General features: G+C 38.4%; 1 protein-coding gene across 3 annotated transcripts in view; it reads left to right on the top strand.

The window, feature by feature from the left end:
- Window positions 1-13,086, top strand: part of APAF1 (apoptotic peptidase activating factor 1) — an 80,670-nt gene that overhangs the window by 25,374 nt on the left and 42,210 nt on the right. For all 3 annotated transcript variants that reach the window (XR_015556381.1, XM_087449062.1, XM_087449063.1), the window contains exons 11-15: window positions 1,915-2,028; window positions 2,477-2,661; window positions 6,063-6,189; window positions 7,907-8,032; window positions 10,341-10,472. Coding sequence is in view for 2 of the 3 variants with exons in the window: in XM_087449062.1 (XP_087305188.1) it covers window positions 1,915-2,028; window positions 2,477-2,661; window positions 6,063-6,189; window positions 7,907-8,032; window positions 10,341-10,472 (684 nt within the window). In the remaining variant the exon portion in view is untranslated. The remainder of the gene's footprint in view (window positions 1-1,914; window positions 2,029-2,476; window positions 2,662-6,062; window positions 6,190-7,906; window positions 8,033-10,340; window positions 10,473-13,086) is intronic.

The following is a 13,086-nucleotide window of genomic DNA, read 5'->3' as shown; positions in this document are numbered from 1 at the left end:
GAAGACCGGCTCTGAGCTAACATCCATTGCCAATCCTCCTCCTTTTTTTTACCCAAAGCCCCAGCAGATAGTTGTATGTTATAGTTGCACATCCTTCTAGTTGCTGTATGTGGGACACCGCCACAGCATGGCCCGACAAGCGGTGCGTCGCTGCGCGCCTGGGATCTGAACCCGGGTCACTAGCAGCAGAGCGCGCACACTTCACTGCTAAGCCACAGGGCTGGCCCCCGAGTAACAATTTTTAAAGCTGCATACTGTTTCGTTGTATAGCGACTTCATGATTGGCCAATTGATTGATGGACAATTAGATTGCTTAAGAACACCCATCTGATTATTTTCTTAGGATGCATATTTATAAGTGTAATTTATGGGTCAAATGATGTGTACAGTTTGAATTTTAATACAGATTGCCAGACTATCGTCCAGAAGAGTACTCTGATTTACATCACTACCAAGAGTATATGAGAGTTTTCGTTTCCTCTGATTCCAGCTAATCATCATTCCTTTTAGTCTTTAGAAATCTGATATTAAAAATAGTAAATCTTTGTTGTTTCAGTTTGGTTACTGGTAAGATTTTTGGCCATTTGTACTTTTTATTTTGTGAATTGGCTCTTGTCCATTGACTTAACCTATTTTTCTATTGGGATGTTTATCTTTTTCTTAATATTTTATTATAATTTTCTATAAAAAAAGAATATTAAGCCCTCAACTATCATGTGTGTTGTAAATAAATATTTTTTCCTGGTTTATTTTTTGTCTTAAATTTTATTTATATTGTTTTCTACTATATTGAAGATTTAGGGCCAGCCCCATGGCTTAGCGGTTAAGTGCGTGTGCTCTGCTGCTGGCGACCCGGGTTCGGATCCTGGGCGTGCACCGACGCACCGCTTCTCTGGCCATGCTGAGGCCACGTCCCACATACAGCACCCAGATGGCTGTGCAACTATGACATACAACTATCTACTGGGGCTTTGGGGGAAAAAATAAATAAATAAAAATTAAAAAAAAACAAAGATTTAATGTGTTAAATGTATTTGAGATTTAATGTAAATGCACCACTATTTTTCTGTTTGGTATTTTGCTTTGGTGTCATGTTTACAAAAATTTTTTTTTCTTTTTTTTTTTTTGTGAGGAAGATCAGCCCTGAGCTAACATCCATGCCAGTCCTCCTCTTTTTGCTGAGGAAGACTGGCCCTGGGCTAACATCCGTGCCGATCTTCCTCCACTTTATGTGGGATGCCACCACAGCATGGCCTGACAAGCGGTGCATCGATGCGTGCCCGGAATCCGAACCTGGGCCGCCAGCAGTGGAGCACGCGCACTTAACCACTATGCCATGGGGCTGGCCCCTACAAAAATTTCTTTCACCCCAGGGTTGCAAAAATATTTACCCATATCTTCCAGTATTTTTTGAAGTTTTCTATTTTATATTTAAGTCTTTAATCCAACTGAAATTTATTTTGAGTTAAGGTGTGAGGTCCATTTTATGTTTCTTTGGAACTATTGATGATGTGTTCTTTTTCTTTTTTTTTTTGTGAGGAAGATCAGCCCTGAGCTAACATCTATTGCGAATCCTCCTCCTTTTTTTTTTTCCCCCAAAGCCCCAGTAGATAGTTGTATGTCATAGTCGCACATCCTTCTAGTTGCTGTACGTGGGACGCTGCCTCAGCATGGCCGGAGAAGCGGTGCGTCGGTGCGCGCCCGGGATCCGAACCTGGGCAGCCAGTAGCAGAGCGTGAACACTTAACCGCTAAGCCACGGGGCCGGCCCTGTGTTCTTTTTCATTGGCTTCCTTTTTGTCCTTAAGTTCTAGACATTTGTGAAGTTTCACTCAGTAGTGGTAGGATAATGACGGTAGACTTAAAATTCTTTGATCTCTTTAACAGTGCTCTTGGTCTTACTTTTTTTTTAAAGGAACTTTGTGCTTTAATGTTTTCCTTGGATTGGATTAAAGCAAAAACGGAACTCGTAGGCCCTGCTCATCTGATTCATGAGTTCATGGAATACAGGCATATATTGGATACAAAGGTATATATTAGTATGAACAATAAGTTCTTAAAGGACATCTCATTTTGACATTTCATTCTAGGCTTAATAGTGGGGATGAGAAGAATAGACGGGGCAAAGAGAGATAATTTCCTTACTTTGATCTTTGATTATTCTCATTATTTTGCTTCCTACCTTCCTGGGAATGTGGATAGGATTGAGGATTAAAGTTGAGGAAGTAAAGTGTTTAGTGGTTTTTTTAGAAAAGAATGTGTTACAAAAATAGTTCTTTGATAATGAGGTGTTTTACCCTATGTTTAAAAGTCTGAAGAGGGTCACTATATATTTGTTACCTAATGGTTGGCTATTTAGTTTGAGCTCATATAGAGAATATCTCATTTAAGCCTTTAAAGTGACAAGATCACAGAAAAAGAAAAATGTCAGATCTTGGCTCTGGTTATGTTTCTAAGAGATTTCAGTTTGTTCACAGGATTGTTCAGTCTGTGAGAATTTCCAGGAGTTTTTATCTTTAAATGGACATCTTCTTGGACGACAGCCATTTCCTAATATTGTGCAACTGGGTCTCTGTGAACCGGAAACTTCAGAAGTTTATCGGCAAGCTAAGCTGCAGGCCAAGCAGGAGGTGGATAACGGAATGCTTTACCTGGAGTGGGTGTAAGTAGGATAGGAGAGAAACCAAAGGGAGCAGAGTGCTAACTATGTCAGTATTTTCAGGTAGTGAATAAGTTCACTCCAGGAAGATGTAACTACTTTGGAAAGGGCTGGAACTTTTAATAAGCATTCTTACTTACTGAAAAGTTCTAGAGAAGTAAGCATAAGAGAAATATATGTTTTCAAAGAGTCCTTAGAAACAGATGCTTGCCTATAAGGCATTTTGACAAGTCATCCTAAATATTAATACCAAATGCTTTACTTATTGTAATATAGTATAGTAGTGAAGAACAAGGGCTTTGAAGCTACAAACCTTTGTAGTTTGAAGCTACAAACTCAGTTCTAAAACCTAATAGTTTTGTGATTTTGAGCAAGTTACAGGTTACTCTCCTTTGTCATATGTACAATAGAGATAATAATCCTTTGAGGTAAGTACTGTTTTTTTGAAGATTTAAATGAGATACTGGATATAAAGTGATTAGCACTTTGCTTTGCACATAGCCCTTGTTAAACTTCCACTGAGTCTTGATTCTTCTAACTCCTAAAAGAGGCCATTCAGTTTTACTCTTAATCTTATCAATTAGTAAGTGGAAAGGGTAAACTACCATTTTTTAATGCCCATTTTATACTGTATGCTCACATATGTTATTCATTTTATCTTCAAAATAACCTTATGAAGTAAATATTATTTGCCCTATTTTACAAATGAGAAAATTGAACCACAGAGAGGTTGAGACTTGACTAAGCTCGTGTGGCTTGCTGAATGAGATTTAAACCCTGGATGTGTCTAGCTTTATTTTCTGTGCTCCTTCTATATGATGACATGCTTTAATAGCTAGAAATAATAAGTATGAATGGTCATCTTATCACATGTATAATTGGACTCTAGGTTGATGTCTGTGATCTTTGTAGCCCTGGACCTTCTTTCCAAATAGGTCAGGTTGCCATGGGTGATTCCCCTAATGTAGTTTAGTTTAACAAACATTTGAGTTTCTCTGACGTGTTAAGCACTGTTACTGGGTGCTAAGGCTCTCCCCAAGGAGCTCTCAATCTAGTAGTGAAGAAAGAAGTTTAAGCAAATGATTACAATATAATGTAATGAGTGCAACAGAAGTATGTATAAAATAGAGATAGAACTGAGAAGTGGGCAATTAACTTGGATGGGTGAGGAGTTCTGGGAAGTTTCCATAAAGGAGAGAGTTTTAAAAAAAATGTTATTTAAAATTAAAATTTAGTTTTTTATTGATCTTATTTTTATTTTAAAGTAATCCACATTCCTGATTTATAAAAAACATTGAACAATATTAGAGGGATGTAAAAGGAGAAGTCAAAGACTCCCCATCTTTCCTCACCTTCCCACTTCCCAGAGTTAACCATTCTTTAGCACTTTCTTGGGAAGAGGTTTAACTCTCCCTGGAAGTAGCCACCTTACTCATTGAGGCTGGATTATATCTGTCTATATTCCAGAATTCTTTTTTACCCCATGTCATAGTATTGTCTCATTTTATGGTGACTGTTTACTTGTTGTTCTCCCATAGTAGTCCATGCGTTCTGTAGTATAGAATAGTTTGGAGGTTAAAATAGCAGACTCTGGCTCTAGACTACCTGAGTTTGAATCCCAACTCTGCTATTTTTTAGTTGTGTATCGTTAGGGGAAAGTTATTCGACTTCTTTTGCACTGTTGAGAGGATTAAATGAGTGTGTGTGTATACAAACATAAACACATACATAGAGTTCTTAGAATAGTACCTGCATCATAGAAAGTGCCCAGTAAATATTAGTTGTTGTTATTAAGAATAGCATTTAGCATTTTGCCTGGTCCATATAGTTGGTATAGGATAGAAATTTGTGGAAGATTGACTGAATTCATGTTTTAATTAGTGGCTGAAATAGAATTGTAATGCTTGGTCTGCTATTCAGATGGGCAGAGGTTTAGTTCTTGTTTCTTATGAACTGTTGAGTTTGTTATTTTTACTTTTTCTTGTTGTTTCTTTTTTTCCATTCCATCAACTGCATTTGTACTGTGATGTTCTCTCATAGATTGGTTAGTCATTCATAGCTGTATTTTTTAACTGGGTTTGACCAGGTCAAATTCAAAGAATGCTTTATTTTTTCAGTACTGGAAAGCTTTTTTTTCCCCTGTGGAAGAGTTTAGGTTGGTATAAGCTTACTTATCAGAGTTTTGGCTTTCAAAGAAATCATTTGTTTATGCATTCCTTTGTTATTTATCTAATACTTTTGGCCCTCTACTACATGCCCATCATTGTGACAGGTCACTTTCTGAGCTTTGTCTAGGGAATTGAGTAGGTAGATCAAGGGGAAAGAAAGAGTCTTTTCTTAATCGAATCCTCTAAACTTTGCAAGTAACTTATCTTTCTTCCAGGTTCTCCTCACTGTAGTTCTTATATTATGCTTGTCTGTTTTATTGCTTCTAGTAAAGTGTAATACTTTCTAGGCAAGGCCTGAGTCTGATTTACCTCTGTGTTCCCTTTTTTTTTCATTTGGTTTGTCTTATATGTGGTTCATTTTTTTAAAGAATAACCACAGTGGCATCTTTATGTGCCAGGCATTGTTTAGAGGAGGTATCATTACTCCCATTTTACATACAAGGAAAAGGAAACTTATTAGGTTAAGTAATTTGCCTAAGTTTATGCACCTAATAAGTAGTAGAAGTGGGGTTGCCCTTTAGGTTTATCTGACTCCTAGCCTTTGACTCTTAAAATAAGCACAATACTGTTTTACTTATTTACTTGTGCTCAAAGTGACCAGGGTGTCTGTCTATGAAATTCTGACACTGTTGTAATACTTTCCCCATTTTAAGTATACATTACATTCCTTTACCCTTTAGCCCATGAGAAATAATGTAATACCTATACTAGTGGAATAGTCAGTGTTCAGTAAATTAAGGAACAAAGAAAATGACATTGCTTTATCTTTTTTTCTCAATATCTGTATAATTGTAATTAGAGAAGAGCAGTTTTAAAGAACATCATCATAATGGTAGGTGTAGTGTCATACTTTAGTTAGGAAATGAGCTTCATTTTGCTATGGCTTCTTTCTTTTTAAAAAAGGTGGAGATTTTTTTGAGGATATCTTTACATAATGTTTTCTCTGCACATGTTATCATTATTAATGTATCCAAGTGACATATGTTTGACTAACTAGATTTCTTCCAACTCAGTGACATTTGTAATACATGACAGGTTGCTTGATATAGGGTAGCATTTCTCTTAAAATGCTTTTTTTCTTCAGGTGATCTGTGCTGTTGTTTACATGTTGATAATTTAATTTTAAGAATTTTATATTTTGGGGAACATGACTATGTTAAAAGACAGTTTATTACTGAAAGAAAATACTTTTACTCTCATTTATTCGGTTTCTGTTCATTTTTTCCTTGTATTTAGAAACAAAAAAAACATCAAGAATCTCTCCCGCTTAGTTGTCCGCCCCCATACAGATGCTGTTTACCATGCTTGCTTTTCTGAGGATGGTCAAAGAATAGCTTCCTGTGGTGCTGATAAAACCTTGCAGGTAAAACATATCTCTTGAGAAAAGTTGAAAGAGGCATGTACCCAATACTGTGCATATTAGAATACATTAAATCCTAAAATTCAAGAAAATTCCACATTGGAAATGGAGAAATCTAAATCTCTCGAACATTTTATCAAAGCTTTCTCTAGATTTAAAAGATATAGTTGTGTGTTTTCATAGTTCTAAACTTGCCAAGTGACATAGAAGGGCCTTTTACCCTGCTAGTCAGTTACCGTCATCCATGTGCCACCTAAGATTAATGAGGAAAGATAATTGTTAAAAGACACAAGGATTTTGTAGTCTGATTGAAAACAGTGATTAAGTCGTCAAATACCTGTTTTATCACAGGCTCAAGCATGGATTTCTGACTATAAATAGGAATTGGATTAGCTTGTTTCCTAAGGTGCTTGAAGGAATTTCCTTTAAGTTCTCATTTGGGGCCGGCCCCGTGGCTTAGCGGTTAAGTGCGCGCGCTCCGCTGCTGGCGGCCCGGGTTCGGCTCCCGGGCACGCACCGACGCACTGCTTCTCCGGCCATGCTGAGGCCGGGTCCCACATACAGCAACTAGAAGGCTGTGCAACTATGACATACAACTATCTACTGGGGCTTTGGGGATAAAAAGGAGGAGGACTGGCAGTGGATGTTAGCTCAGAGCCGGTCTTCCTCAGCAAAAAGAGGAGGATTAGCATGGATGTTAGCTCAGGGCTGATCTTCCTCACACACACACAAAAAATAAGTTCTCATTTGTTTTCAGAAAACGTGAGTGCTTTTCTTTTCTTTTCTTTTTTTTTTGGTGAGGAAGATTAGCCCTGAGCTAACGTGTGTTGCCAAGCCTCCTCTTTTTGCTGAGGATGATTGGCCCTGAGCTAACATCCGTGCCTGTCTTCCTCTACTTTATATGGGACGCCACCATAGCATGGCTTGATTAGCAGTGTGTAGGTCCGCACCCGGGACCTGAACTTGCAAACTCTGGGCCGCCGAAGTAGAGCACGTGAACTTAACCACTATGCCACTGGGCTGGCACTGATGAGTGCTTTTCTTTAAATTTGTGCACTACCTTTTGATTTTGGAGGAAACAGAATCAAATTAGTTAAAACTTTTATTTATTTATTAAAATTTTTTGTTTATTTTTCCCCCAAAGCCCCAGTAGATAGTTGTATGTCATAGCTGCACATCCTTCTAGTTGCTGTATGTGGGACACGGCCTCAGCATGGCCGGAGAAGCGGTGCGTCGGTGCGCGCCCGGGATCTGAACCCAGGCTGCCAGCAGCGGAGCGTGCGCACTTAACCGCTAAGCCACGGGGCCGGCCTAAAACTTTTATATTTAGGGTAACTTCAGTCTTTACAAGATTATGACTGTAAACCTTGTTTCTACATGTATACTTTATTACTAATTTTTGCTTTTGAACCCCAGAAAGCAAGCATGTTGAATGAAATGTTTTCTATTTGATTTTAAGAATTTGCCAAAGCGTTCTCGAGAACTGAAGCTATACTCTGTCAGTTCTTTTTATTGATATTACAAACATTTAACAATGGATAGTTTTCTGTTTAAGTCATACGAATTATGACAGAAATTCTGATTTTTGGAGTGATTTTGCCAAGGTTCCTTTCTGTTGTAAAATGTAGTGATTAAAATGGTTAAGTGAAAAAAAAACAAAATAAATAAATAAAATGGTTAAGTGGTTTATAGTAAAATGATTTTATTGTTGCTTGTGCAGGTGTTCAAAGCTGAAACCGGAGAGAAACTTCTAGAAATCAAGGCTCATGAGGATGAAGTGCTTTGCTGTGCCTTCTCTACAGATGACAGATTTATAGCAACCTGCGCAGTGGATAAAAAAGTGAAGGTAGGGAAAATATTTTCCTCTTGAGTTGTAATCACCACAGAATTCATTTTCTTTTTCCATAATAGAGGGACTAGGGTAACTAGGGTTAAAGAACTCTTGCCTGTTGTTGTACTAACTTGAGCCAAGCCAGATTTTATCCACTGTAAATTAATGTTGTCTGAAAATTCTTTATTTTTTAATTTATTTATTATTTATTTTTTTTGCTGAGCAAGATTCACCCTGAGCTAACATCTGTTGCCAATATTCCTCTTTTTTTTTGCTGAGGAAGATTCACCCTGGGCTAACATTTGTGCTAGTCTTCCTCTATTTTGTATGTTGTATGTATGGTTTGTTTGTATGTATGGGTTGCTGCCATAGCATGGCTGCTGACAAGTGGTGTAGGTCCACACCCGGGAACTGAACCTGGACCACCAAAGCAGAATGTGCTGAACTTAACCACTAGCCCATGTGGCTGGCCCCTGAAAATCCTTTATTTTTAAGCACCAGCAAAAATGCCTAGGTTGGTCAGCCTGAGACATTTACCTGGCACCTGGGAAAAGCAATTATAAATTAATGAATTTGCCTGCCATTTAGTGACAGGTCTATGGGTTAAATATCAGTTGAAATCTTTGAGTGCACTGTGATTGGAAGTGTTGCTGCAATTATTGTCTGAGATTGGATTCCTGTTGTAAAATATATAATTTGTGGAATGTAACCCAGATTTTTTTACCTTTATGATCTGGCTTATATTGAGTGCAAAACCAGATGGATGCACAAACTAGCAATTAGGTTACTAGTGTAAAAAGTAAACAGAGGAAGAATAAACACAGGGTAATTTTTATCTTTGTTAATTATTCTTTCTTGTCTCTTGTCCCTAAATTTGGCTTTTAGCCAGGGCATTTATATGGAATTTGAGAGAAACTGAAGTCTAAGGGAAAGTTTTATCTAATAAATGGAGGGGAAACCTCACTTCAGGCTTTTTTCAAAGGGGTTGTGGAGTGCTGAATCTGGCTAGGTGGGGTGGGCCTTAGTGGACCCAGGAGCAAGAAAATTGGCTTGGGAGTTTTTCTGGAGTTTTTACCCACTTGAAGAGGGCTCTGGAGTGTCCAGACTAAACTGAGACCTTGGAAAATCTACTTCGTGATAGATGGACTCTCTAGATGGTTTTACAACCAACCAGTTAATTCACTCTGTAGCCTCTACTTTAAGTTTGACTTGGAGTTGGCCGCTTTGAGCAGTTGCAAAGTCAGAGCTACATGGAGCAAAAAGAAATGATACCAAGTTTCTGTTTTCTAAGAACTCAGAATTTAAAGCAAGAGGCAGAAGTACCTGTTAAAGAACTTCAAAATAAAATAAACTCTTTGGACCTCTGGGGAGTGCTTTGATAAGATAAAAAGAAAATGCTCTGGGAGGGACAGTAGTATCTCTAAAAAGTCACAATCCCAGTGAAGATTCATTAGGTAATTTATTTCTTTTGTTTGTTGTTAGATGGAACAGACTGCTTAGTTGTCTTACATAGTAACTAGAATGATGATTACTTTTTATTGAGAACTTAATACTGCTCAAAGTTTTATACTATAAACTTTCTTAAATTACATTATCAATTTCTCACTATAACTTACAGAGTAGGTGTTGATCCCATTTTACAGTTGAGGAAGCAGATTCAGAGCTGAAGTCATTTGCCCAAGCTCATATTAACTAATAACTAATGGAGCCAGTGTTGAAAGCTAGGTTTCCCTCAGAATGTAAAGCCTTTATTTTTTTTACTGAGCATCTGCCTTTACTTATTTATTGATACCTTGAAGTCAGCAGAACACTTATCATGTCCTTTATCTCATTTGATACCATGCATTGTGTAGGACCAAGTATAAGTATCCCCATTTTAGAGAGGAGGGAACTGAGATGCAGGTAAATTAAGGACTTGACCAGGGACATATGGATTATAAATGGTAGAGACAGGTCTTGGACTTAATCCTTCCGATCTGAAGTCCATTATTCCATCCTCTTTTTATCACTTCTCTGCCTGCTGTCGTTCATATGAACATGTGAAATCTTGCCCTTGAAGAATGTAACGTTTTCATGAAATTCTAATTATTGCTGTTGAAAGACATATGTATAGACTTGCACATAATTTTTTTAAAAAACATCCTGGCAAAATACTGGCATATTTTGGGGAAGGGGGAGGTATTCATTAGCATCATGTCTGGCTGGGAAAATCTGGAAAACAGGATGGATAGCACCCACAAAGCAGCTCACATTTGCTTTGCCCCTCCGTTCTCCCTTTGAAGAAAAGGGGTGGCTGTAAATTTTTTTTTTCTGGTCTCTTTAGATTTGGAATTCTGTGACTGGGGAACTAGTACATACCTATGATGAGCACTCAGAGCAAGTCAATTGCTGCCACTTCACCAACAACAGTCATCACCTTCTCTTAGCCACTGGGTCAAGTGACTGCTTCCTCAAAGTAAGTGTGGATAATGAGAATTATGTAGATAAATGCTACAGATACATTGGAACATCTCCTTTGATTTTCTCATGTATTGTATTAATCAGGGCTCTTTTGGTTGCAGTGATAGACACTCATATCAACTTAAGCAACAACAACAACAACAACAACAAAAGATATTATTGGCTCAAGTAACTGAAAAGTCTAGAGGGAGCATGGCTTCAGGCGTGTAGCTGATTCCAGAAACTTAAACCACATTAGCAGGCTTTAACTCCCTCTCCATCTCTAAACTCTTTTTCCCTCTTTGTTGGTTCAGGCATGTTCTCTCAGTGTGGCAGGAAATATGGCTCTCCTCAGCTCCAGGCTTACATGGATCTTACAGCTCATTATTATAGAGGAAGAGAAACTTGCTCTTTCCCAGATCCTGTAGGTTTAATTTTAGAGAAAACTCTGGTTTACCTGGTTTGGGTTACATGCTTATTGCTAAATAACCCTAGTAGCCAGGAGGATGGAATCCTTAGACTGGCCAAGGGTTTAAAGAATAGCCATGTAGAAATGGGACAAATGAGGTGAGGTCTGCCCCACTTGAATTATGAGTGGGGCTTGATTCAAAAGAAAGGTTCTGTTATCAAGAGGAAGAGGGAAAAAAGGTGCTGATGGGAAGAAAAATAAAAAAGAAACCAGCCTAAACCAAAAATAGGTATTCATTCCACATATGTTTGATAATGTTTTATAATTATAGATTGTAAAAGATTATATTCCCCTTAAGTGTCATACTGAAGATAGCTAGATTAAATTTTCTGAGATCCCAAAAATATCTGCTAACTTCTTTTGGATTTTTTTTGGTTTGGTTTCTGCCTTTTCTTCCTTTATTTCTTTCTTTCTTTTTTTTTTTTTGCTGAGGAGGATTAGCCCTGAGTTAACATCTTTGCCAGTCTTCCTCTATTTTGTATGTGGGTCACCACCGCAGCATGGCTACTGACGAGTCGTGTAGGTCTATGCCTGGGATCCAAACCTGCGAACCCGGGCCGCTGAGAACGGGTTTGAACGTGCCAAACGTGGTTAAGAACGTGCCAGACTTAACCACTATGCCATGGGCCCGGACCCACCTTTTCTTTCTTAATGTCATACTGTTTTTGCAATGGGACATTGTATTTTTGGGAGGGGCGGTTAAAACATTTAGTTTGGGAAACCTCAGAGACTCTTTTTGACATTTAAATAAGCTATTTAAAAAAAAATTAAGGAAATATTGAAACAGTTGTTGAAAATTATCCCCCTGCCCCTTTTCAGGAAGCTGAACTTTTATCTATTTTTTTCTCCAAAAGAAAACTTACATAGAAGCTCAGTGTGTAAGAGATATAGCCCATTGCTCTGGTTGAAGTGGGGTTATGGGCCTGCATTTCTACTCTCTCTTGTTCTCTCTGTTACTCCCCCCCATAGTGCCTTTCAAGCATGTTTCTGGAATCTCTAGAGCCCTGCAGAGCACAGTTTGAAAACATTGGATTGGATCAAAATAACAGAATAATGTAGTAACATAAAATTATCTCACAGTTATAGCTCACTTTTATTCAGAAAAGCTTTGCCCTATTTGAATAAATCCACCTCTAAAAAAATAAGACTTTTGTATTGTTTATGACTAATTTTTGATTTTTTTTAAACATTTTGTAGGGTGAGGAAGTTTATATATTTTTTTTTTTGGTGAAGAAGACCATCCCTGAGCTAACATCTGATGCCAATCCTCCTCTTTTTTGCTGAAGAAGACTGGCCCTGGGCTAACATCCATGCCCATCTTCCTCTACTTTATGTGGGACGCCGCCACAGCATGGCTTAACAAGCGGTGCATCAGTGCGCACCCGGGATCTGAAACAGCGAACCCCAGGCCGCCACAGCACTTAACCGCTTGCGCCACCGGGCTGGCCCCCCTCCTTTTAAATATAGACGGAAATCTCTAAGATGTGGGAAGGCGTTATTGGCTGGTCAGCAGTTTTTTGTTTTTTTTTGTTTTTTTTTTGTGAGGAAGATTGGCCCTGAGCTAACATCTGTGCCAATCTTCCTCTGTTTTGTACATGAGATGCCTCCAAGTATGGCTTCATGAGTGGGGTGTATGTCCGCGCCCGGGCTCCAACCCTGTGAACCCTGGGCCACTGAAGCGTAGTGCACAAACTTAGCCACTATGCCACCAGGCCAGCCCAGGTCAACGGTTTTAATTAAGGACAAGTTTTACTTTAAGACCTGTCATACCGTGCCTGCATTATTCTCATGAGGACTGTTAGAACTCACTTCTTGTGATTCTTGAACTGAGAGAAGCCAATGAGAATATGTAAATCTGAAGCTGCCCCCATGTAACTGTGTTATCTGAAGAATTGGGTTTACCTAGGACTGGGATAAGGGAGCCAAGAATGGAGATGGACTGAAGAACAGGATTTATCTCACTGACCATTTCCACAGGATTTTTACCAAAATTAATTTTTGGGGATAAATGATTTCTTCTTCTGTGTTTAATCTAGTTAGCATAAATCACCAGAGATGACTATTGCCGCTTTTATTTGCATCTTTTATGCTTTTCAAACATACCCAAAAGGAAAGAGAATGATATTGAACCCCTCTGGTATCCATCATCCAGCTCCAACAA

This window comes from Ceratotherium simum, chromosome 25, assembly GCF_057802395.1.
Source record: "Ceratotherium simum simum isolate JZ-2026a chromosome 25, ASM5780239v1, whole genome shotgun sequence".
In the NCBI taxonomy this organism is placed as follows: domain Eukaryota; kingdom Metazoa; phylum Chordata; class Mammalia; order Perissodactyla; family Rhinocerotidae; genus Ceratotherium; species Ceratotherium simum.
The sequence above is the reverse complement of the archived record's forward strand: the minus strand, read 5'-3'. Positions and strand labels throughout refer to the sequence as shown.